The 26779-nt window shown below is 50.2% G+C and overlaps 2 protein-coding genes across 7 annotated transcripts in view; one reads left to right on the top strand and one right to left on the bottom strand.

Moving 5' to 3' along the window:
* arhgef25a (Rho guanine nucleotide exchange factor (GEF) 25a) overlaps positions 1-15054 on the bottom strand; it is a 42991-nt gene extending 27937 nt beyond the window's left edge. For 2 of the 6 annotated variants that reach the window (XM_084679637.1, XM_084679638.1), the window contains exons 1-3: positions 14314-14557; positions 13393-13743; positions 10900-11056 (exon numbers count right to left, since the gene is read on the bottom strand). In XM_084679637.1, the coding sequence (XP_084535763.1) occupies positions 10900-11056; positions 13393-13488 (253 nt within the window). In that variant the 5' untranslated portion in view covers positions 13489-13743; positions 14314-14557. Of the gene's footprint in view, positions 1-1847; positions 2468-10899; positions 11057-13392; positions 13814-14313; positions 14559-14939 lie in introns of those variants that run through there. The other 4 variants (XM_084679636.1, XM_084679633.1, XM_084679635.1 and 1 more) reach the window with 4 other exon arrangements.
* Positions 15055-20980: 5926 nt separating this feature from the next.
* ankrd33aa (ankyrin repeat domain 33Aa) lies at positions 20981-26002 on the top strand. The gene is made up of 4 exons (XM_084680806.1): positions 20981-21241; positions 21397-21526; positions 21981-22121; positions 23447-26002. The coding sequence occupies exons 1-4, from the start codon at positions 20981-20983 to the stop codon at positions 24271-24273; spliced, it is 1359 nt and encodes a 452-aa protein (XP_084536932.1). The 3' UTR covers positions 24274-26002.
* Positions 26003-26779: the final 777 nt, after the last annotated feature.

Genomic DNA, 26779 nt, shown 5'->3' with positions numbered 1-26779 from the left:
TACGTACCGAAATCCCTGACTTCGTTCTGATTGTAGATGTCAAGTCTAGTTTGTCTTTCCAGTGCCAGTTGGCATTGAAATATGCCGTGTTTCAAGTGCAAACTACTGTTTTCATGTTGAATTTCAACAACAAAACTCCAGAGTCCAGACATTATGGACTTTTCCAATAACTCCCCCCCCCCCCCCCCGGTGTTAAGATGATAGGGCCCTGCAGGGCCCCCTCTTATGGAACAGGAGAACTTCCATATGTACGACGGGGGAGGGAGAGAGAGAGATGGAGATTAAAACTGGAGGAATCCGAGCTATTCAGGCTGCCCTCTGAGAATGTTTGGCAATCATAAGGAAGCCTGACAAACGGAGACCCCCCCCTCCCCCCCACCCCCTCCCCACCCCCTCTCCTCTCCAGTTAACTGTACTGCATGGTTCTGCCTGAGGAATGTGTGTGTGTGTGTGTGGGGGCAGTGTTGGGGGCTCTGGGTCTGGTCGTGTAAACCTGTACTCTACTCCCCCCCCCCCCCCCTGTTGTTTTTACTTTGCCTTCCAGCCTGAGAAATCCACCCCCTGGGTGTGTGTGTGTGTGTGTGGAGGTGAGCCATGCTCCCCAGTAAATGCTGAAGGCATGCGCTTGTGAGCCTTGTCCACATTGTAAACATTTGGGGCGAGCCTTTCGGATTTGGTGCGCTGTGGGCTGCGTTGTTATTACATATCAGCGCCCTGCTGTTATGACTCTGCATCAGCAGTCTAATGGACTACTGCTGCCTCTCCTGCTGTACTTCATTACTGAGAGAGAGAGAGCACAAGAGAGAGAGAGAGAGAGAGAGAGAGAGAGAGAGAGAGAGAGCGAGAGAGAGCGAGAGAGAGAGAGAGAGAGGCTGCATGAGAGAGTGATTGATTGGGAAAAAAAGGGGAAGAACGAAGGAGGTGTGGAGGATTAGTGCTGTGTTTACTCAGGTCCCTCCTATTCCAAATGAGTCCCTTGGTGTTCCATCCATCCACGTGCTACATATTTTTAAACAACACAGGTACAAAGCCCACGATATCCCCTTTACACGCACACACACACACGCACGCATGGCATACACAATCATTTCCGTTCAATATTCAGTGGCATACTGTGATTTCCTGCCCCCCTCTCTTTCGTGCACACCGACACGTAGGACCACGTCCCCATACTTAGTTGGAGAGCGTGTGTGTGTGTCTGTGCGTGTGTGTCTGTGTGCCTATGTCTGTCGAGCAGGGCAACACATCTGTTGCTCTGACTGGATGTGGCAGACAGGAGTCAAGCTCGGCATGGTGTTCTACCACTACTACCCCGCTCCCTGGGATGGGGAGAGAGAGAGAGAGAGAGAGAGAGAGAGAGAGGGGGAGAGAGGGGGAGAGAGGGAGAGAGGGAGAGAGGGAGAGAGAGAGAGAGAGAGAGAGAGAGAGAGAGAGAGAGAGAGAGAGAGAGAGAGAGAGAGAGAGAGAGAGTGGGGTTAGGAGTGGCAAAAGAGTGAAAGACAGTAATGGAGAAAGAGAGCAGAGCAGAGCAGAGAACAGGCAGCGCTGTTTAAGGGGTTAGAGTGGAAAATAGGAGGAGAGGAGACCGGCGCCTGAAGACATGAGATAACTGTTGTCGATATAGACGTGCCTGGTCAGCACGATTTACAGACACAGGAGCACACACACACACAAACACACGCGCACACTCGCTCCCACATACCTGATAGTGCTTACACAAACACACAGTCACTCGCAGACTTGGATCAAACCCGACAGAGACAAACCCACACAGCTACGACAGCTGACAGTGTAGCGTATGTGGTGCGTCCGTGTGTGTGTCCGTGTGTGTGTACATGGAAACTGACCTCTAACCCGGGCATAGCAGCAGCCACACTTGGCCAGGACTTTACGGAACAAGTGCTGGCAGGCGCACCCCCGATGGTGGTTGTGACCCCCCTTCATGGCGCACCCCTCTGGCTGGCTGGACGGCTGGCAGGGGTGGGCATGGCACAGCACGCACGCGCGCAACACACACGCGCGCACACACACGCACGCTGGCTGGGGCCAACGCACGAAGCTTAAATCCCAAAGAGGAGTTTGACGAGGCTGGAGCAGTGTTGGAGTCCTACGTCCAGCTGGAAGTAGCCCTCAGTAGGAGTCCCGCCAAATCCACGGCTTTTAGATCTTCACCTCAGGAGTGGAACGGAACTGAAACTCCCCGTGGACGTCTCGAGGATGAAATGGTTTGACGTTCTCTCTCTGTCTCTCCCTCTCTCTCTGTTTCTGTCTAGTTGCAGAGCTCTCGGCTCTGTGCACTGTCTGGTCAAAGGACAGACTGTGAGACTGCCTCTGAGAGAAGAAGGGAGTGATAGAGAGAGCGAGAGGGAGAGAAGGGGGAGAGGGGTGGAGTCAGGCAGCAGCAGCCTCTCCAGTTGCTTGGCTATTCCAGGATAAGGTTCCCACTTCCCCCCTCCCTTCTCTCTCTCTCTCTCTCTCTCTCTCTCTCTCTCTCTCTCTCTCTCTCTCTCTCTCTCTCTCGTGTCTCTTTCGATGTTCCTCTGAGCTGCATTTTATCTTCCTCCTTTGTAAACACCAGCTCTCCTCTCGTCTTCCCTCCGTCTCTCTCTCTCTCTTTCTCTCCCTCCTCTCTTTAGCCTGCTGTTGCTTTGTCATCCTGTTTTTCCCATTAAGCTCAGAGTCTGACTTTGGCAGGCGGGCTCACAAGCTCTCAGGGAAACCTTACACCCCAGACCCGTGCTGAAATGCCACAGCACCCTAGCATGGACTCAGAGCAACAACATGAGGAACCCTGAATCAGACATCCTTATATTTAGACAGGGGCGGGAGGAGGTTGCTGTGTTCAGAGGAAGGGTGTCATTTCTTGCCAGTAAGGCTGATGTTTGTGTCCTTATATGTGAATGTGAGTGGACTGGTTGCACTTCCTGAGTGTAGGAGATGGATATTGATGTTACCGCGTTCCCGAACGATCAGAAGCGCCGATAAGGAGACAGGCTTCTTTTCCGTGAAGCTGAGGAGGGCTCCGATTTCACAATGTTGGCATTCTTCGTAAGTCTGCGGGGTCGCAGGAGTAATGCTCTCGTGTTTGGGTTTGAGAGAGAGGGTCTGTGTGTGTGTGTGTGTCTGTGTGCGTGCGTGTGCGTGTACTTGCGTGTGTTTGTAATCCTACTCATTCACCTTGACATTTCAACATAAACAGCGGCCAAACCGAAACCACTTGGTTCTCTGGAGAGTCCACCATGGGGTGGATGCTGGTCTTTCTCTCCAGCACTGCCTTCATGTCGTTGTAGGAGTGTGGAACTCTGACGCCGGCTTGTGGTTTGTCCCCCCACGGACCTCTGTCACCAGGACGTCATCGGTGACAGGGAGGGGCACCCCTTAAGCCCTGCTGTTTCAGATGAGCTCTGACCGAGTCATCCGGCCGCGAAAATTTGGCCCCAATTCATCGCCATCGACTCCTGCCCTTTCCTCCTGTAGTCAACACGTTGACCATAAGAACTGACGTTCACTCATCATCGAATCTTCCCTCGACATGGGTGCACTTGTGGGGAGATGATCAACGTGATTCGCTTCACCTGGGATTGGTCCGTAATGTTTTGGCTTATTCGTGTTTTTATGTCTGTGTAGGTATATGGGGCCACGGTGCAGCTTTGATATTCAACTGTGTGCCTGTGCTTTGAGGGGCTGAGTGACTTTGTGGCAAGTTGTTTTGTATGTGTGTGAGATTGAAAACAGAAGTGGGCAGTGGGCAAGTGGGCAGATAATTGGAGAGCGTTGCGGCATCCATGAGTGTGCATATCTTACTGGAGCTGTGAGTTCCCCAGGGTAGCTTCTCAGCCCACTCACTGCAAACACACTCTCACACACACACACACACACACACACACACGCAAGCAGTCTCCTGACAACGAAGGTTCCATTTGATTGTGTGTGTTCGTTCATATATATCGGCTTAGTGTAATTTTCTTTCTCTATCATGTTAAAGCCCCAATTACTGACCTCATGGGCACATACAGTACAATGGAATCCATGCACTGCGTTGACTGTTAGCGCCTTAACTGCAGGTTTACCTTTCAAGTAATCTCACTCTGACGCGTGCAGCGCCGGGGGTCGCACCGCAGAGAGTTTCCGCAGCTCCAACACATGAAGTGTGACGTGAGTCCGCGTGACTTGAACTCGCCCCGGGGGGCTGAACCTCCGACACCTCACACGCCACCCGACCGCAGCACGCACCCCGTCAGAAGACCTTCGGCGTCCAGTGACAGAGCGGTCTGAGGTCATCGTCGGCGTCCTCCGCGCTCTCAGACGAGCCGAGCGTCTAATGTTCCTGTCCGCTGGGCCACCGGCGAGTAACCAGAGAAGCCTGGGTACGGACTGGCACACAACACCAGCTCTGGGGAAACACCTGTGTGTGTGTGTGTGGGGGGGGGGGATGTGTGTTGGGGGGGAGGGGGTGGGTGATTAACTAGCGTTTGAATGAGCGGGGAAGGCTGGAGGGAGTGATGGAGAGACGTCGAGATGCACCGATACTCTCCCTTAGTGTCTGTGGGCAGGGACGCCAGTCTCTGCAGCACTGTGCCTGCAGTGTGGATGTGTGCACTGGCACACGCCCACTCCTACCATCACACTCTCGCTGGGCTGGTCTCCGCCACTGCGTGCTTTCTATCGATGCGATGTGTCTGAGTGCATTAGCTGCCTTGCAAGTGACAAAGAGGTGTGAGTGTGTGTGAGAGAGAGAGAGAGAGAGAGAGAGAGAGAGAGAGAGAGAGAGAGAGAGAGAGAGAGAGAGAGAGAGAGAGAGAGAGAGAGAGAGAGAGAGAGAGAGAGAGAGAGAGAGAGAGAGGGAGAGAGAGGGAAGGAGGGAGAGGGAGTGAGGTAGTGCTACCCACAAAACTTCAAAGCAGGTCTCATGTAATGTCCCTCCGGCAACAGCATCCCGAGTTACTGTCCATATTTATGTTCTGGCAGGTAATACACGCAACGGCGCAACCAAACACGAAGGCTCAAGCCTCTTCCTCATACACAAACACGCACACACACACACCCACACAAAGGCACATTATTCTCTGCTTCCCTCGCTCATCATTTCAATTTTTGGGGTCTACTTCTCCCTCCCTCCCCATCTCACTCTCACACTTTCCCTCCCTCTCATAATGGATGCTTTAGCCACACTCTCTGCTCTCTGCTGAAATCACGGATCTCTGGAAAAAATCCACACTCGCAAGAAACCCCACTATGGACAGAGCTAGGTGCAAAAGGACTGATACAAATATATGTTTTAAGTCCTAAATGATACACAATGTAAAATACAGTAGATACCCGCTGTGATAGGTCTAAATGGTGGCAGTGGAAGTGGATTTAGCCTTCACTTGGAGATTTGATAAACAGTATGCAGTAAATTTCAATTTTTCCCTCCAGGCCAGCACAAATGAAGACGCACATGTCAAGGCTGGCCAGCAGGGGGAGTTCAGTTCACAAGGCTCGCCAGCAGTGCACTGTGACCGCCGTCCACCATCCGCCGTCCGCCTCATCAGAATCACAGACAAAACGATGACAAACGTTCTCCACAGCATTGAGTTTCAGCGGCGTGATTCAAACGTTTTCCTGTCCTAAACCTTGTTGCAAGTAGGCCTATTCATCACCGAAGACTGGTCCGCTCCGTTGTGTGGAATACCTTGTGGGCCAAACTTTGAATGCCTCGTTGCATGTATAAAACATACAACATGCATCTCACCCGCCTCTCGGTAGCATGTTACTCATGCATGGATTACGGCGAACATGCATGCGTGTGACAGGAGTGTTCAGTTGACGGCTGTGCGTGTGCGGTCGTCTATTCAGCGTGCATGACTGTCCAACTACTCAGCACTCCATCACCCAGCAGCCCCTCATCCTCAGAATTAAAATGTGGTGCACAGCTCTTTGGTCTGCCTCCCCTCCCCTCCCTCCCTTTGTCTCTCTCACTCGCTCTACCACATGCTCATCAACCTTAGCTTGCTACAGTACCAGTCTTTTCTGCCTTCTCTACTATCCCCCCCCCCCCACACACACACATCCTCTCTTTCTTTCCCTCTCTCCCAAGCGCCGAGCGCCAATTAAGGCCAGTGGGCATTAGGCAGACCAGGGTCTCCAGGGGAAATGAGGGAGAGTTGGCAGTGGGCCGGGGGCATTCAGGCCTGCCTCAGTCTGCAGGATTCTATGTTTACTTGTCTGTCTGTCTGTCTGTCTGTCTGTCTGTCTGTCTGTCTGTCTGTCTGTGTCTGTCTCTGTCTGTCTGTCTCTCTGCCTGCCTGCCTCATTGTCTGTCTGTTTGTTCAGCTTCTTGTCCATTCCAGCTGCGCAGAGCACACATTTAGAGCCTGGTTAAATATGTGTGTGTGTGTGAAAGAGAGTGTTTGTGTCTTTGTGCGTGTATGTTTTTAGAAGAGCGTGCAAGGCTGTGTGTGTGTGTGTGTGTGTGTGTGTGTGTGTGTGCTCATGCTAGTACCAGTCTGTGCCTTCCACCGCTCCCCTTTATAGAGCAGTGCAGCTCTCCCATTCCAGGAGTTCTGCAGAACACAGATGCAGGGCTGCCACCCAACACTGCTCGCACACACACACACACTTACACATTCACACACACACACACACGTTGGCACAATTCACTACCACTCAATCCAGCTTTTCCATTGAACTTTGTATAAACTGTGGCAGTCAAAGTTAGAACTCTGGAAACTGTCCGAAATCTGGTTTTCTCCACTCTTTCTGACCCTGCATCAAAAGCTTACATTCACTTAGTCCTCTCCTCCCCACACACACACACACACACACACACACTCCTGGTTGTGCATCCCCCCGACCAACACACCCTCACATAGTGCTGTATTTCAGTATGTGGAGGTGCTGGCTGGCTGCAAGATGGGAAGAAGAAGGCTATACTAAAACATGATCCGATGTCGAGAACATGTTTCACAATGCTGGCCCAAACCCCTGGCCCACACATGGAGAAATGTTTCCCTTGACCCCCCCCTCCACCTTCAAGACGCTCTAACATGGAAGCCAGGGATGGGGGGTGGGCTGGGGTTTACGTTGTCCAGCACTTGGAGAAAGAGGGAGATTTGTCTGTGAATTTCCAGCATTCTGGTTCGTTAAGGAGCGTTCACTCCGAATCGGAAAGCAGGGTGTGTTAGATGACTGGCATATCGAGGCCCAGATGGGTTTGATAGGTTCATGCCTGTGTGAGCTTGTTTGTCTCCCAACTGGGACAGGAACCATGATGCTTAACTTCCCCTTACTTAACCATCAGCCGTAGTGTGTAGCTGTGACCCGTGTATGTGTGTGTGTGTGTGTGTGTGTGTGGCTCAGACAGCCCCGCCTCAGGTCCACTGTTGTCTAGGTCTTTGTAAATGATGAAGACATGTTTAGGCCTTGAATCCCAAACCTGGCAAAACTCAACAGACAGTGCACACATTCCACTCCACATACAAACACACCCAAACACATGCAGCCACACACATACACACCCAAACACATGCAGCCACACACATACACACCCAAACACATGCAGCCACACACAAACACACCCAAACACATGCAGCCACACACATACACACCCAAACACATGCAGCCACACACATACACACCCAAACACATGCAGCCACACACATACACACCCAAACACATGCAGCCACACACAAACACACACACAATAACTTTGTCAGGCCCTCGCACACCGATACACACGTGCACAATCTCACTGTACACGTACACAGGCGCGCACACACACTGATTCCACAGGTCCCCCTCCTGTCCCCAGTCGTGGATTCCCATGGTTCCAGCTCTGCTCTGGGGCCGTGTCCTGCAACAAGCTGTGAGGAGCAGGGTGATCACCGCCCTTATAAGGTCATGGAGAGCCCGGTCCATGGCCTCCACTGGGACAACTCCCTACCCAGCATCCCCCCTCGTCTCTCTCCAGCCTGGAGCTGTGGAGGGGGCGTCGTCTCATCTGGCCCGTACACACAGAAGTGTGTGTGTGTGTGTGTGTCGGTAGGAATCGGTGTGTGTGTGACACAGAGAGAGAGAGAGAGTTTAGTTGAGTAGCCGTGAAGAGTTTATTCCTGGGTGAAGGTAGGACTTCTTCTGACGAGTCTGATAACATGTGTTTATGAGTGCATCCATATTTAATACAGCCCAGAAAACCTCTGCCTCTAGCTATTTTATATTTTATTCACACACTCCTTTTTCAATTCGATCAACCAGAACAGATTCCCAACTACATCCCACAATACCGTATGTTGACTGTATTTATTTCCAGTATAGTTATTATTGACTTCAAACACCTTCTGAAGAATCTGCTGCCATGGTTACAAAGGAGACTTTTTAGTGTGCGTGAGCACTTTTCTGTGGTCACCGGCCAGTCACAGCTTCCTGTTGTTGTGAGCTTAAGCACTTTACTGTGACAGAGACAACCATCATGAAAGCGCGCGTGTGCAGACACGTGCACATCCGTCATCCGGGCCTGTTACAAAACCCCTGGCAGAGCGTGGATCCTCATTGGTTGTTTTGGGGGGTGGGGTGAGGGGGTGGGGGGGAAGGGGGTCAAGGGCCGGGGAGATGAGGGAAGGTTCAGGAAAGTTGGAGCTACCTGGGGACGTTGGGGAGAAATACGACCGGCACTCTTGGCTCTTTGGAGAGAGGTCAACGTGGCTCAGCATTCCTTTGAGAAACCGAAGGATGACCGAAGACGAAGAGAAGGCCTGGAAAAGTTGAGGATGAACGAGGGAGGGGAGGGGGAAGGAAAGGCTGATGGAGGGAGAGAAGGCAGCTCGAGTGGAGATGGTAAAGGTCATTTCAGAGGGAGCGATCAAAGGAAAAGATGCAGAAGGGGAGCGAGACAAGAGGAGGTTTGCATGTGGAGTGTATGGTCTACGGAGAGACAGAGAAGGAGGGGAGAGAGAGAGAGAGATGGATAAAGAATGTGGAAAGAAGGTCATGGATGGATGCTGTGTCTGAATGTGATTTAGAAGAGACTGGCACGGCGGGGGAAGCCACCAGAAGGCATCTTGTTTCTAATCTCTGCCAGATGGATGATGGCTGGGGTCTCCGACAAACACACACACGCGCACACACGCACATCTAAACACTAAAGCTAACACTTGCAGCCAAGCTTGTCAGCTTGTGTCCTCTCAGACACACGCACACACATACACAGCGGGGAATGAAAACAAAACTCGGACTTCTGACAGCCCCAACCAACGATCCCAACGACAGCAAACTAAAATTACATTACTACAAACGCACACAAACCCACAGTCAAGAACACACAGCCCAGAAGTTTAGACCCGCCGTAGACTGTATATTTGGACCTTCAGCGCTCCACCAGTGAACACCGAGGTGTAAATATTGTTCATGGTGGTGTGTAGGACCAGGCAGCCTGGAAGGGTGATGGAAGGCTGGCAGGGAGCCAGAGCACGGTGCTCACTGGCCCACCATCTGGAAGACATTGTGGAAGCACCACGAGGGCAGCGGCTTCAGTCCCACTGCTGCCCTCACACTGTCATCCTGTGTGGACCTCCTGCCTGCATCCCCTCGTGGTGGGACACATAGGTGAAAGAAGTGGGAGGAGGGAAAGGAATGTCAATGAAAAAATAGGTAAAGAAATATGGGATTGAAACCAATGACCCGAGTGTCCGAGTCGCGTCCACCTTTATGAATAAATGATTTGGGAACCTTTCTTCTTCTTTTGCTTTTTTACCACATGTTTACCACGCACACACACACCTTTTTGGAGTCAAGAGTTGTGTGCTAAGATAATATTTGGGCGCATTAGCTTCGCCGGCACAATCCGTCTACACCAGACTATTACAGATAAACATCGCTGACAGCTTCCTCCCTCCCCTGCTCGCCTCCGGACGCCGTGTTCTGCACAACAGTTAGTGGCCTCAACCACATGGTATAAACACGCACACACACTCACACACACACACACACAGACCACCAAACCCCCACGACCAGAACCCACCACCCCCCCCCCCCCCCAAACACTGAACCAACTACAGAGCCTCTTTGTTCTTTTGCACTCAAGGAAACATGGCAACGCACGCAAACCTTCTGCATATAAATCAAGATGGCTGCAACCAACAGTGTTTCCCCCCGTCAATAAGGGCTGAGGGGGGACAAGCAGGGAGTTTAGCTACAACCCCCCCCCCCCCCCCACACACACACACACACACACACTCTCCCTTCCCCTACTTGTGCTTCCAGCTTTCCTCCATGGTACATTGCCCAGTTCCTGATTGTAATGGCTAATAGTGCTAGCTGTCTAGATATATAGGGTGGGATTCATGACCTCCAATCAGGACTCAGGTGTGTCCCATCTGATAACGGAACAGTTTATAGGGAAATAAGAGCAGTAGGGGTCAGGCTCTTTGACCAGCAATTGCCCCCCCCCCCCCCCCACACACACACACACACACACACACACTCGCACACAAACACACTCACACAAACACACACACGCAAACACACACCTACACACACCTACACACAAACACACACCTACACACAAACACACACCTACACACAAACACACACCTACACAGCATTCAGGAAGCTTCACTTGAGGATTATGGGTCATGGGAGGTTATGTTGGGTGCAACCCAACACATACAAGGGCATGAGGGTGAAAGAACCTGAATCATATTTACAGGCAACTTGTCAGCCGTTTGTTGAAATGTCTCTGATGAAGTTTGAAAGGGGAAAAAACAACCCTGGAATGTTGTTTTTTTTGGAGTTGTAGGGAGAGGAGGTCAAGTGGGTTGAGACAGGTTTGGTCAGACCCACGTTTGGACTACAATACCGTGCACATTGAACGCTTGTGTTTCCATGTGTGAGGGGACAGATGTAGGCTGGTACAGGTCTTACCTTTTCTCTGTCTTCCCCTCTCCAGGTCTGCTCCTCTGCTCTCCCAGACAGGCCCTGCCTGGTCCCGCGAGGCGGGGCTGGGCTCCGGGCCGACGGCCTCCCTCCCCTCCACACCGGTCAAGGCTGCTGGGGGGTCAGGCTCCCTGCCGTCAGCCAGCTGGAGACAGACAGGGCTTTGTCAGTGGTGCAGCATTCAGTCTCAAGACTTAGTGATGGTGAGACTGTCACACTTCAGTCACATACTATACCGTACTGTGCTATGATGTTATAGAATACCGTATAGTCCAATGTTATGCACCACAATACAAATGTCTATGTATTGGGATTTGTTGTTGATTTATCGTCCATCCATGTATAGGGACACTTTGATATATTCTGGAGGTCAAAATTGGGCACCAAATCTGTACTAAGTACTAAACAGTCCCTGATATCCTTTTTCCATTTCCCCTGGCGTCCAGGGAGCTAAACAGAGGAGCGAGCGGAGCTAGCGCTTGAGTCAGCGATCCATCCCTCTCTCTCCTCAGAGACAGACTGAGATGCTAATCAGCCTCCTTGCTACGGCTTTTTCTCTTCTTCTTTTTTCTTCTTTTCTATCTCCTGGGAAGGAAACGATCAGTCCACACCCACCATCCGCCCGAGGGGGGGGGGGTTCCAGATAGGAAGTCATCGTTCCCTGCTCTCTTCTTCAGCAGTTAGACACTATCTGGATGCACCCGCCACCACCACCCAACCCCCCCAAAAAGAAATGGGATAAGAACAGTCTGGAATCACACATGCCTGACTAACCCTTTCCATTGGACGATGCAGATATGTACCAAACGGTTCTGTTTCGTCTGTCATTTCAGAGTCATTTCGTCTATCTTGTGGACACAACCGTATCATTTTTAAAGGGTTGTTGCATTTAAATGTTGCCTCTCGAATGTGCTGCTTTGAAATTGGTACTCGACAGTGCATTTCCAGTCGGGCAATGTCCTTACATAACGTAAGCTAGCCTGCGCATGTCTACCAAGTTGGCCCCTTATGATTGGTCAGTGTGACCCCCGAAACTCCCCCACTTTGAGGGTGACAGGTTCCCCCATTTGTGATTTGTTTCAGAGAAATTCAACTGTGCCGTAAAGCAACGTAACAGTTAGGATTGGATCCTCTGTCTGACGTGTTTCCACGCAAGGACCTACAGCAGCTGTGTGTTTACGGAGCTGAGCAGGAGGAGGGTGTGAGTCAAAAAGAAGCAGAGAGCAAGAAAGAGAAAGAAAGCACATATCTGAGAGAGAGAGAGAGAGAGAGAGAGAGAGAGAGAGAGAGAGAGAGAGAGAGAGGGAGATAAAGGGGGGAGAGAGTGTGGTGCAGGGTTGATTATTTGACCTCCATGTGTTTGTTTATGGTTAGCTGTCTTCATCAGTGCTACTACGTTGTCTGAGCCTCTGGATGCCAAGCTCCAAAGAATCCCTGGCAACCTCTCTCTCTTTCTCTCTCTCTCTCCCTCTCTCTCTTTCTCTCTCTCTCTCTCTCTCTTTCTCTCTCTCTCTCTCTCACTCTCTCCCAGACACTCTCTATGTCTTTGTGTACATGTCTGCTGTCTTATCTTTAAGCCGTTGCTATCTGTGTGGGTGTCACAAAGCCTTTGTTTCGTTATCTCAGGGTTGTCAGGACATCATCAAAATCTAATTTAAGTATTGGCATTAGGAGAAACCATAGATTGTCTTAACATAGTTTTCTCTAGTCCTAATGTTTCATGAGTATATTGTGGTGGATTCTTGGTCAGCTTTAAATAAGTCATACACACACACAGGCACACACACACATGCAAACACACACTAAACACACATGCACATACACAGTCACTTGTCTCGTGTCAGGAATATGTTTGTAAATAGTGTCTTCTATCGCTCCATCAAACTTGACTTCCTGATGTCAGCCTAAGATAGTGAAGTTGAGCCAGCATGTTTCCTGAGAGCTGACCGAGACTGTTATCGGACACGGTAAGTACTGTAGGATTACCAGTAAATACAATCCGGAACGCTCTCTCCCTCAATACCCCTGTATTGATTTTCCCCTCTGCATTTGAAGCGGTTGCGAAAGCTACAAGGTTGTTGCCAAGTCAACCCTGGGTTTGTCTTCCCAAAAGATTCAAGTGGAAATGCATCACCAGTTAACAAGAAATCCATTGTTTCCAAGAAATATGACCAAAAAACGGCACTGTCATCTCTCTGTGTTTCTTGCGTGGAATATAAACGTCTGTTTCTGGTTGGTCTGTCTTCCCTAATTTGACAGAATTCCAACCATGAGTAGAAAATACCTTTGAAAGCATGTCATGAGATCAGACCGTGTCAAACCAGTCAACGAGGACTGAAGCTAAAGTCATGTTTCGTGTGCCACTACAGTCTCTTGGTCACGAATCTGGAAATACATGTGACCCTTGACACCACTGTTGCCAAGACTGACGACACATAACCGTGCACAAAGACAACAAACAAAACAGACTGAGTCACTCACCCACTGCTGGTTGGGCAACGCCAGGGAGGTTAGCATGTCAGCCATGGCACCCAACATCTGGTCAGTCCGGCCCTGGTTCTTCTGAAGAGCCTTCATTCTCTCCCTCTTTTGCGAAACGCTGCCTTCTTTTAATGTCCCTCCCTCCCCCCTCCCCTTTCTTTTCCTTTTCCTTAGTATTTTCTCCTTTCTTTCGATGCCGGTGGCTCCCCTTGTTGTTTCTGTTTCTCCTTCACTCTCTTTTCCGACTTTCTCTCCTTAGTCAGGGGGCTGTTCCAGAGGGCGTCTGCTCTGCTCGCTGATGGCCTCGTACTGGACTGACCAACAGTCTCTCATGGAGATGAATCATTGATCCTGGAAAAGGAGAACATTTTTTTGGCTGAACGTAGGGAGTGCACCTGGCAAGGGACCAGAACTCTTTTCCTTTCTTCCTCTCTCTCTCTCTCTCTCTCTCTCTTTCTCTCTCTCTCTCTCTCTCTCTCTCTCTCTCCCTCTCCCTCTCTCTCCCTCTCTCTCTCTCTCTCTCTCTCTCCCTCTCTCTCTCTCTCTCTCTCTCTCTCTCTCTCTCTCTCTCTCTCTCTCTCTCTCTCTCTCTCTCCCTCTGCAGGTGGAGTGGCAAACTATGGCTGGCTTCCTCCCGTCCTGCTAGTTCGCTCACTTGTCGTCTCCCTCGAGAACGACTTACAAGACAATTTCCTGCCCGAATGTGTTCCTCTCTTTTTGTTGTGCCCCTCCCCCCTCCCCCCACCTCCAGAGTCCTATCTTTCTCGAATCTGTTTTTCTGGAGAGAATGATTTGCCAAGTGCTCACGGAGATGTCGCCCAACGAAGCCCTCTCTTTCTGCGAAAGTGGGTGAGTTTCTCACTCCCCCTCGAAACTCACCCCCCCCTCGCCCCTCATTGGCTGCCGAGGGTGACCACCCACCTCCCCAAACTCTTCCTTTCTTCCGTCCTTCCTTTCCATCCATCCACCTCTTCCCCCTCCACCACTTCATCTTGACACGTGTTCCCTCTTCTTCCTTCCCCCCCTGCTCCTCCTTCCTCTCCCTTTTTCAAACTTTCTCTCCAGTGCCCCCGCTGTCTCTCTCGCCCTCTGAAGAGAGGGAAAGCCCTGCTCTCTTTCTCTAGCTCACTCTCTCTCCCGCTGGAACTCTTCCTCGCCTCATCTGGGCTCCGGTCTCGGCAGTGACACATGGTTTGCGTGAACTGTGAGGGAGCGGACCAGGGCCAAATAAGGCATGAACACACAACCCACGCAGTGCCTGGAGGAGACCCTGTCATAGTTTACACAGACAGCACACTGGCCTGCTCAGTCGAAGCCTCAGATCTAGGCCCACATTAGCCTCACGGCGATGATGGGTTTGGTTGTGCAGCCATGGAAGATGTGTTTGTGTGTGTGTGTAGGTGTGTGAGTGTGTGTGTGTGCGTGTGTGTGTAGGTATTTGTGTGTGTGTGTGTGTGTGTGTGTGTGTGTAGGTGTGTGTGTGTGTAGGTGTGTGTGTAGGTGTGTGTGTGTGTGTGTGTGCCGCCATGTGTGTTCTGTTTACCCACAGGTAAAGAAGTGTGTCAGCTGTCTTTCCTGGTCCGGTAGTTCACATCTTCCTCCCTGAGAGAGACCCTCCAGTGCCACAGACATGTTCCTCCTTCATGTGTCCCTTGGCTCCTGGCTACTGTCAGGACACACACACATAGGCCAAAGGTCTGTTTGATTTTGTGTGTTGCCCTCACGCTGTCACTCTCCCGGCAAGCGCGGTCACATTTGCGTCCCATTCCTCCAGATGACTCTGCTCTCTATTGAGGAGAAACGTGGGTCGCGGAGTTTGTGAATCACAGCCCTGTGAAGGAGGAGGAGGAGGAGGGGGCGACTTCATAGCTGGGATGAATAGAGCAGAGCCTCCGTTTAGTCTTCAGCCAAACGGTGTTAAGACCAGTCCGGGAAACACTGCCAAGAGTCTAATATTAGCTCAGCACACAGCCGGCTTTAGAAACCGATTTCGGTGGCTAATCTTAGTTTCTCTCAGGCAGCGTTCTCTTTGTCCCTCCTGTGAGTTGATCTGAAATTACATTTCTTCTGAATGCTGCGTCCCAGGCGTGGATGGTTTCTGAAGAGGTCTGTCCTCGAACCACTTATCAGCTAACAACAATTAAAGATAATGATTACTTTATTATTTCTATACTGTTGTTCTGAATACAATAAACTATGTTTGATCTATACCTTGCAATATTAAGCTCATGAGCACATAACCCATTATGTTATGTCCAGGAGAGAAATATGCCTATATATTAATTATGTGTCTTGTATCATTGATAAACTGTTATTATTCTGTTTTATTATGCCTGCACAGCCATAAGTTGGATCTTAATAAGGTGTGACGAAAGGCCTGTGTCGCTGATGTAAGTCAGAGGTCACAATTTTGCCAAAGTGTAAAATGCCATGCAACTTTGAATGAGGAAAATAGAAGGAGCGACAAGGCTGTTTCTAGGAGCCCTCTCTCAAGACCTAAAGAACTATCTGGCATGCACTGTCCTATTTTCAGTGCCTGCAAAGGCAATGTTAATCATCTTGTATCCTCCCATCTTGTGATACTATTTAACTCCCTTAATTTCTCCAGTCTTCCGTGATACTCGACTTGAGTGCATCAGACACCTGCACCTTACATTTGTAATAAATACATTGATTTTGTCTTGAACCTGTCTTGAACTCGTCTGACCTATTCCTTTCATTCACTTGACACTCTCAGAGCAATTGGGTATTATCCAATACGTCTTCATTTCACAGCTACTCATTCTACAAATAAGTTGTTTTCAGCTACAGAAAGGTTGACATTGGAGCCAGTGGATGTTGCCCTCAAATGCTCGTGTGAACCTGATAGTCACCACAGCCAACCAGGAAAAGCTGTAGGAGAGACCAGCGGTTGGAGCCAATCGAGTTAAAGCTCTGCTGCCACCTGCTGGTCCAGACAGGTGTTGGTGGACTGTTCTGCAGGCCAGTCTGCACCAGGAAGGTTGGGGGGGGATTCTTTCTTCTTTCCTATTTTAGCGTTATTTATTTGATTGTATTTGAACCTTGGCCCGTCTCTCTGCCTGTGTCTCTCTCTCTTGCTGCCCTCTCCACCTCCCTTTCCGTATTGCCTCTTTATGCTTGTGTATCCTGTAGGCGTGTAGCTATTCCGTCTTCCATGTCTAGCTTACTCTCTCTCTCTCTCTCTCTCTCTCTCTCTCTCTCTCTCTCTCTCTCTCTCTCTCTCTCTCTCTCTCTCTCTCTTTCTCTTTCTCTCTCTCTCTCTCTCTCTCTCTCTCTCTCTCTCTCTCTCTCTCTCTCTCTCTCTCTCTCTCTCTCTCTCTCTCTCTCTCTCTCTCTCTCTCTCTCTCACCCCAGCCATCTTTCCAGTCTATTCCAGAAAGGCCTTGTCGCCCCCCCCCCCCCCCCCCCCATCCCTCTCGCCGGGCATGGCTTCCCTTTCCTCCACGTCCCACTTCCTGTTGACCCTAGAGAGCTGCAATCATAGATCCCAGCTCCTGGCCCCGCCCCCAGCACAGCATCTGCTTTCACTGCTGTCTGGGAGGCTCCCAGCAGGTCCTCAGCTTGACACTCTTCCTGAACGATGCATGAAAGTCAGGACCCACAGAGTCCCAGCCCAACCTCACTGCTGACCTCACTGCTGACCTCGCTGCTGACCTCGCTGCTGACCTCGCTGCTGACCTCACTGCTGACCTCGCTGCTGAGGTATGGAACTTCAAGTCATCGACGAAGTCAAGCCAAACTGAAAACCAAAAAATGATGTTCTGGGGACATCTTTTTTTTGGTAGTATTATTTCTTTTCATTGAAACATTGTGTTTATTTCTGTTCATTTGAACAGTTGGAGGATGTAGGCCTACACTGCACTGTTGTGAGGTAGGTTGTAATGTGCTAATGACGTGCTTCTGTGGTTGGTGGCTTTTGATAGGATTGAGAAGGATTGTTCTGGTGGCTTCTGGGCCGTTTTGGCAGCAGCTGGGCACAGTGTCTGTATTTTCTATATCTTATTCTACAGAATATTTTGTCACAGTTGAGTATATATATATATATATATATATATATATATATATGTATATATATATATATACAGTATGGATGGATATATGGATTAGATGTACATATGAGTTAGTTAAACAACAAATGAGATATTCAGCTAAAGCCAGGTTTCATACGTGAGTTCTCTCTCCCACATCACCGGCTGCTCGTTCCTTATGTGGCCCTGGTCCATAATTGGAAGATCAGAGGGCACCTGGGGTCAGGTCACAGGTAGCCTAGCATGGTCCCAAGCCAGCAGGATTAGGACTGTTTTAAAACCAGTCCCCTGACAAACTCTGCTGTTCTATTTCCAGCCTGGAGATCTCCTGTCCCTGTGGCTGAGACCTGCCAGGTTCGTGAAGATGTGTATTTCTGGACAGGAGTGCTGAGGAGATGGAGTGTTTCCCCAGGTAGCCACCAGGGGGCGGGCTACACTCCTCTTATTCGCCAGTCAAGCTCCCTCAGAGAGATAATATGGGAACATGTTGCTTGCCTGTACAGCACATTATATTAACTAAAAAAGAAAGACATAGATCCCTTTGGTTCTTGAAAGAACCTTTTCTTGCAAGTCAAGGTTCCAAAAACGTTGAAACCATAATCATACACTCTTTTTCAGAAGGGTTCTTCATAATCTATATATCCTATCCTACTTTTGCAGATCCTACTATAATTCTGTCCTTATAAATTACTAAAATAATAACAATACATTTTATTGATATAGGGCTTTTCAAAATACTCAAAGTCAAAGTAGGCAAAACTATTGTCTTTCTATGTGGCCAGGCTGACTGGTAAACCGTGTTCATTGGTTGTCATGTGTGTGTTCCAGTGCATGGACATGGCCGTCTCCCGTCATGGGAACAGTCTCTTGATGGGGCCAGCCGGGTGGGGGGGTTGGACGCTCCAGTACGTTTGTCTGGGCAGACAGGGTCCAGACTGCAGCCCTCACACCCCAGCAGGGCATCTTCAAGTTGACATAACAAACCACCCTGGGCCTGCTGGGCAACATGCCAGGGGGGGGAGGGGGGGTGCATGGAGAGAAGGGTTGGTGGAGGGGGGGGAGGGCGGAGGGAGGGAGGGAGGGAGGGAGGGAGGGAGGGAGGGAGGGAGGGAGGGAGGGAGGGAGGGAGGGAGGGAGGGAGGGAGGGAGGGAGGGAGGGAGGGAGGGAGGGAGGGAGGGAGGGAGGGAGGGAGGGAGGGAGGGAGGGAGGGAGGGAGGGAGGGAGGGACACTACTCCAAGAGTCACAGGCCTCCAGGAGAAGCCAGGCCGGACACTGCTGTTTCTGCTGTTTCTGCCACCTAATCCACAAATCTCCTGTAATCAGGATGAGGAGAGGGGAAGCCTGCAGCCTGGGACTTAAGAGCACAGCTATGTTGGGACCTCGTCAGGAGGGGCGGGGGGGGTCAGAGGGGGGGGGGGGGGGGTCAGGGGCCGATCGGCCCTAAGTGGCCGCAGAATTGAGGGGATGGGATTGGGCGTGGGGTGGTGAGAGAGTGGATGGGAGGGAGGGGGGAAGGAGGGGGCAGGGCAGGGCAGAACCAGGGCTCTGCTGGAGGGACTAAGCTCATTACATCCAAGAGACCAGGGAGCGAGCAGGAGAAGACGTGTGCTGAACTGTGATGCTTTAACCACCCCGGAGAGAGAGGAGAGAGAGAGAGAGAGAGAGAGGAGAGAGAAAAGGACTACACCCTCTCACCCCCGCTGGACAGATACTCGTTTTCTCCGGTGAGAGTCAGCAGTGGTTTTGTGAGTTTGGATTTGAAGTTTCGACCCAGAGTCAGAGTGCCCTTGCCGGGCATGTTGTGTAATCTGTATAGTATCAGTGTACCTAACCTACAACCACTAACTCTATGCAGTTAGTCGATGAGACAAAACATAGCGAGATGGTCTGGAGGCTGGAAGTTTAGAGGAGGTCACCTCACCACAGATCAGTATGTGATTCGCTCACAACGTTCACTACTGAGACACCTCGCGCAGCAGCCAGCGGGAGAAGAAGATGCTCTGTGACAGAGATGTCGCTTTGTCTTCAGAGGAAGGAACAGCGGCAGGTGTTCAGCAACAGAAAAGGGTTAGGGTTACTCTGGGATTGGAACAGTTTCACCCGGGGGTTTAACCGTAAAATAGTCTGGGGAAGTTTTGAACCTGATTGGGAGTAGGCAGATCGCTGGATGTGCTAAGCTCACTCTTGATCAAGCGTGTGTGTGTGTGTGTGTGTGCGTGTGTGTGTGTGTGTGTGTGTGTGGGAATGCTGGGCCAAGGCAACGTGCTGACATCCTCATGCCCTCACTGTGCAGATTGTTTATGTTGCTGTGTAAGAGAACGTTTTCCCATCCCCACCCCTTCGCGCACACACACACACGCACACATTCTTCGTCAACGTATAAAAGACAGAGTAGCACAATACTAAACCCCAAGGATGACTAAATATAGCCGGACCTTGGAACAAAACAGATCTTCTTTTTTGGTGTGTCAAGCAAGGTCCTTGTTTAACACAACTTGATATATTACGCCAACATGTTATATAGATAAAGAATCAGGACTTATGCATGTATTCCACGCTTGTCGCTTTGGATAAAAGCGTCTGCTAAATGAATACATGTAAACGTAAATTCTTTTCACTGTGGTTAGCACTTAGCACAAATTTCATTCACGTTAAATATAACTCAAAGTTGTGTCGAGTGACACAGTAAAGGCTTTCACAACTAAACATACATGCATCATGTTGTCAATGTGATTACAGATTATATTCTGCAGTTCGGTAGTCCGTCAACATGTTTATATAATGATCTCCCTGCATCCATGCACGTTCAGCGTCACCTACCAGATGAAGAGACGTTTCCCCTCGTGACTCTGAGGCACGTCTCAGAGCAGCGAGGCGCTTATCAAAGGTCGAGGCACGTTGCACGTCAAGTCACGGGAGGTTTAGGTGAGCCCGGGGCTCAGATTACAGGCTGTCAATCCCAGCCAGGCCCCGCCCAGCCAGGCCCCACCCCCAGCACTCCCAGGATGACTCTGCTCATCCTCTTTGGAGCCTTCACCCCCCACGGCCTCGTGACCCTGGACCTGCTCCGTCAGAGTCGAGGGTTGGACTAGCTAGCAGCCTCTCATCCTTACCACATTTGCTTTTCAGACAGATGTTAATCCATCTAGGGAGGGTGAGCAACTGTGTATTTTTTTGTCATGTTTTTCGCTGGCTGGGGTTAATGATAGCACTGTGAAAGTTATCTTCAGGGGGGGTCCAGGTTCCTAGATCGCGATAAAGATCCCGTGCGAGTGGGGAGGTTATGTGGACAAGGGTTACAGATGTTTACCTGTACTCGTGAGCAAAATAAATGGAAGCTCTTCTTCTATGGTCTCGATGATGATGATGATGATGATGAAGGGTGTGTGTGTGTGTGTGTGTGTGTCCTGTCCAGGGATTTCTCCTCCAGGATGCAGATAGCAGCCCCAGGGTCCACAAGGCCCCTCCCACAGGACTGATCCTCGTCCACAGGGGGCGAGGGGAAGGGGAGGGGAAGGGGAGCGGGGGGTCGGCGCCATGGCGACGGCATCCCACGACCCCAACCTGGGCGCCGGCCCCTCGGACGACTCGGAGATCTCCCTCGACGAGTCGGACTCCGGGAGCGTGCTGTCCGACGACTCGGTGATGCCCGACTACGAGCGGGCGGACAAGCCCAGGGGGGGGTCCACCTCCACGCTGTACGAGGCCTGCTCCAGGAACGAGGCCCTCACCCTGCGCAGGGTCCTGGAGAGAGGGGTCACCAGGGAGGAGGCCATGGAGCTGGACATCAACGGCAGGGTGAGTCTGGGGAGGGGGGCGGGGAGGGCCACGCCTCCGGCACCTTGGCCAGTTCAGGTGAAGTGGGGGATGTGACGGTGCTTCTCCTGGGTCGTCCCACGGTGAGGAATGAACTCTCACCCAACGGTGTTTGTCTGTGCTCTCTCCCGGGGCAGAACGGCCTGATGCTGGGCGTGTCGAAAGGCTACGTGGACATCGTGTTCGGCCTGTACACGTGTCCCATGGTGGACATCAATCACCAGGACAACGATGGGAACACTGCCCTCATGATCGCTGCTCAGGCCGGTACGCTGGTAGAAGTGGGGCGCAAATTGTAAACCAAAAAAGAAATGGCACATGAGCTGTCTGTTATTTTCCTGTTGAAACTGCTGACATTTAATACAGTCACGAGGACAACCATGCGACACGTTACGTACGTTAGGTACAAGTTCTATACACATATCTATAAAACATTGTTACGTTTCCGATGTAGGCGTTTCAGGTTTGTACTTACGGAAGAAAGAGCAGTGTTGTGTGACCTATGCTTTGTAAGCTGTAAGAAAATCCTAACAATATTCAATACTATCATAATGTAAATACATATCTATAGTATTATCATATCAATAATAATCAATATTATTATAATATGAACAATGCTCAATGTTGTTAGAATATCGATCATATTCAATATGTGTAAAATATCTAGTATAATCAATATTAGTCTAATATCAATAATAATTCCATTCTTGTGGGTCTGCAGGGTTTGTCACCATCCTCAACTACATCTTGAACTATTACCCCGGGGTAGACCTGGAGCTGAGGGACACCCGCGGCTTCACTGCCCTCATCAAGGCCTGCATGCAGGGCCGCCAGGACTGTGTTTCTGCCCTGCTCATGCATGGTGAGACACACAACACAACACCAGACCCTGTCACACAGACCTCTCGTATCAACAACACCAGACCCTGTCACACAGACCTCTGGTATCAACAACACCAGACCCTGTCACACAGACCTCTGGTATTAACAACACCAGACCCTGTCACACAGACCTCTCGTATCAACAACACCAGACCCTGTCACACAGACCTCTCGTATCAACAACACCAGACCTTGTCACACAGACCTCTTGTATCAACACAACACCAGACCTTGTCACACAGACCTCTCGTATCAACACAACACCAGACCCTGTCACACAGACCTCTCGTATCAACACAACACCAGACCCTGTCACACAGACCTCTCGTATCAGAGAACTTTGTATCGAAACATACATCCTATGGTTTGGTGCATTGTTCAATGTGCTACAGACATTCAGAATATAAACAGACTGGGAAAGCACTGGCTTTGTTTCATGAGTTCCTCCAAAATATCCCATGTACACAAAAGATTCCCCAGATTTGGACCTCATGAATACATTTCCATTCGCAAATGTCCTTACATCCAGAATTTCAAAGGGTGGCATGTAGCCTGTCTAGTTTCACTTGGTGTTGATACAAAAATCCGGAGTTGACTCCTGGAGTCCCGGGCTACCTTGGCCCGGAGATGAAGGAGGAGGATGACGCACACTCATCTGTGTTTAAGGGGCAAACCTGAGGACATTTTCTGTTTCTGATCCTCTTGGGCTCGGGGAGAGATTATCTACAGAGGGGACTTACCAGGACGCATTTAGGCTGGCTCGGACCCCGAGAAAAATACTACTCACTCGATTTACACCAATAACTGGTTCAGTCATGTCTAAGCAGGTGACTGTCAAGACCCCCAAGTGCATGTTCTTGCCCATCCAACACCTTGGTGATAGGCTGTTTTGTGTCTACAACACCTAAGCTAGCATGTTGGTATATTAGTTATTAGTATATTAGTGGGGAGGTTTGCTGAGTTTGACAAGACTAAAGAGGGACATTTCGATACATTTCAGACTAAACAGTATATTTACATCGTCAGGGCAGATTTATATTTGTCTACTCTAGATCTGTCCCTCCATGATTTAAACACCTTGATTGGAATTTTAGGTGATGATGATGCTTTAGCCTCTCACATAGACAGATTGGCCTATTCATAAACAATGTTCTCCCTGTTGTTCCTTAACTGGCCACTAAATGGTGCAATTTTGCTTAATTGCCCGAGTGAGACTTCATCATTTCCCGGAAACGGTATTTGACCAGTCACCCTGTCGTCCTTCCCCCCCAACCCTCTGTGGTCTCCCTCTCTGCCCCTGTCCAGGTGCGGACATCAACGTGGTGGACTCCACCAAGGGGAAAGACATCAAGGAGTGGGCCTTGAAGACCGGCCGCTTCGAGATCCTACAGCGGCTCCGGCGCCTCCACACCCGGCCCGCCGCCCTGCAGTTCTGCGAAGACTACGCCATCGAGTGGCCCGCCCTGAAGGTGCTGGTGGCCAAAGCCACGTCCTCCAAGTCCGCCAGCCAGAAGCTGGCCCAGAGCCTCAAGGACAACCTGACCTTCAGCTTCCCCCGGGACCCCCAGGACGACGGGGTGCTGGACCACATGGTGCGCATGACCACCAGCCTCCACAGCCCCCTGGTGGCCACCGGCACCCGGCCCCTCTGCCCCACCAGCCCCCCGGAAATCGGCAAGCGGCGGCTGGCCGTGCCGGAGCTGGCGGCCAAGCACAGCAGCAAGGAGCTGGAGGAAAGCTCCGTGTGCCACGGCGACGGCTCCATCGCCTCCGTCACGCCCATCGTGGTGACGACCAGCGGCGTGTCCCTGACCTGCTGCAACGCGGCCAGGCGAGAGAGCGTCGTGTCAGAGGCCGCGGGTCACGTCCGCAGCTACCTCCCCCGGAGCCTGACCCAGAGGAACAGCGTGTTCCCCTCCGGCTGCATCCCCAAGATCCAGGTGACCAAGTCCGGGGAGCCCACCCCCAAGAAGGAGAAGAAGACGAAGAAGCACAAGGGCTACCTGGAGCCGCCCGTGTGGAAGTACAAGGAGTCTAAGGAGGAGAAGAAGAGGGAGAGGAAGAAGGCTGAGAAGGAAAAGATCGAACAGGAGAAGAAGGATAAGCAGGCCAAGAAGAAGGCGACAAAGTGAGGCCCCCCCTGGGCATGTCTGCATCCCTCCTGGGAGGTCTCCAGTAACAACCGGGGGAAATGAACGACTGCGGTCTGTGGTTGATAGAATATGGTCTTGGCCCCTGAGCGGAGGAACAAGATAAAGACCATGAGAACGTGAACAGTTATAGGGGCCTTTCAGCTGACTATAACCCCCCCCCCACACACACACACACACACACACCAGACTTAGTCCTATACATAATTTGTTTGAAAGAACAATTTTTCCATTCTGTCAACATCTAGAGTTGAATTGACTTGGAAGTGTCTTTGTTGTATTTATTTCCCAGCGCTGAGCCAGGGTGACAATGTCGCCTCAAAGGCAGTACTTGAAGAAGATTATTCATACTCTACACTCGTCATTCCGCCATTTATCCCGGCACCATGTAATTTATTTTGAGAAGCTAAAGCAATAACTAATGAACAAGGGCTTTTTATATCTGTTACACAGCTACCAAGGCTTACCTCATGGGAGTTGAATGACATTTCGATCTGTCTTCGAGGGAGGGAAGTTCAACTGATTACAAAGGAAAGGAACTGAATATACACCAATAGCTGAATGGACTTTTCAGATATGAAACAATCTTGAGTTGTTTTATCTGGAACCCTTGCACCCCCCCACCCTTCAGATCGGACAAGGTTCAGATCCCAAGCTTAGCACAGAAGATAACTGAGTCTTGGATTGGACAAACTTGCTCCATTAGATGTTTTCGTGTTATTATAAAGTTTTACATGTCATAGATCTAAAATAACACAAAGAAATGACAGTCAAGTCATCCATAAGAAACAAAAGCCTCCAAATATTTGAAAAAAAACACGCCGAAACGCAATAGAAGATGACGGAATGATATTAAACGTGTAAAAACAACATGTGACTGAGAGTTAGTCTGGTTCCAATGGTCCAGTTCCCCTACCTGCTCTGAGCTTGTTAGAGGAGTCTATAACGGGACTCTTTGATGCCTAACACATGGGAGGGCTGATGGATGCTGGCCCTAAGCCTCTCAGGTGTGGAGAGGCTATGTTGCGTAACGCGGCCAGTGTTGTAGCCTGTGCTGGGGGTTAGTAGGGGTAAAAAAGAACAGATATCTCTGACTTGCGTCATGAGGATGACGCAAGGACACAGAGAATGTGTTCTGGTGTTGGAAATTATCTTTGTGACCCCGACATTCTTTATTGATTCTATGTATACCCAAGAAATGTTATCTATGAACGAAACACTTTTTACGGTCTCTAATGACATACAGAAAACTAACCATTTTCAGAAACACTGTTCATATGCCGATTCGAGTGAGTGGATGATTTAAGGTTGCATTTGTTTGTTATTTGAGCATATGCAGTTTGTCTAAATGAGGAACCTCAAAGTGATGTGTCACCAATGTTCACCAGCATGTAGTAACTAAAAAGAGCCGTGAGAATCATATATCAAAAGTAAATCAACATTTAAGTCCGGCAGTGCCGTCTGACCGTGTCTAATGAGGACTTTGGCTGACTTCTTCTTTTGCAGGGGGAAATTATATAGAAGAAGCAAAGCTAAAATAAAAGAGCCTTAGAAAAGGTCAGAGAGGAGATAAGACCAGATGACTAAAACTGCTCGGCCGAGGAGAGACATACAGAGACAGATGCTGACAGATACACACAACATCCCGCCATATTTGACTGTAAAATTGAAGAACTGTTGCGTCATTCACAATCAAGCCAAATAATTAAACGTTGTGCTGAAATGTCTTGAGACAAATGGGTGTGACTGTGTATGTTGACCATGAATTCGATTCGTTTTTTTCCAAGTCTGAACCACCACCAAATGTTGTTGTCTGAAGTGTTCGGTGTCGCTCTCCTCGGAGCTCCGGCCCAGAGCGGCTCTGAGGAGAATGTGAGCCAGCAGGGCCTGGGGAGGTGGAAGCAGGCAGAGGAATCCACCCTGAGTGGGAAGGGAAGATAAACGCTGATCAAAAATGCACATCTTCTCCAAGACTGGGGATGTGAAACCTCCCAGCTGTGCGTGTGTGTGTGTGTGTGTGTGTGCGTGTGTGTGTGTGTGTGTGTGTATGTGTGTCCATGTGTGCGTGCGTGTGTGTGTGTGTGTGTGTGTGTGCGTGTGTGTGTGTGTGTGTGTGTGTGTGTGTGTGTGTGTGTGTGTGTGCGTGCGTGTGTGTGAGAGGGAATACAGGCCAAGAGAAAAGATTATGGCCTGAGAACATAACAGACGACACACGAAGACTGATGTGAAGAGATTACACTCACTTGAATGCAGCGTTCCCAGGATTTTGGGACATTAGTATGTTCCCTATTCAGGTTTTCCCTTTTCTGTTGAAGAAGACAGTCTTCAGTATTCGTGAGCTTCTGCATATTTGCATATCTATGGATAACATACATTTATTCAAAAATGCCATCGTTGCCACAAAAGACCGGCTGTGTTCTAGCCAGCACTCGTGTCATCTGCGGTCCAGTCTAGAAAGAGCATTGATTGGCTGTTGTCAGGAGCCTTG

The sequence above is a fragment of the Hypomesus nipponensis genome, chromosome 18 (assembly GCF_054491055.1).
Source record: "Hypomesus nipponensis isolate SF chromosome 18, ASM5449105v1, whole genome shotgun sequence".
Taxonomy (NCBI): domain Eukaryota; kingdom Metazoa; phylum Chordata; class Actinopteri; order Osmeriformes; family Osmeridae; genus Hypomesus; species Hypomesus nipponensis.
Note: the sequence above shows the minus strand (reverse complement) of the source record. Positions and strands in the feature narration are given on the sequence as shown.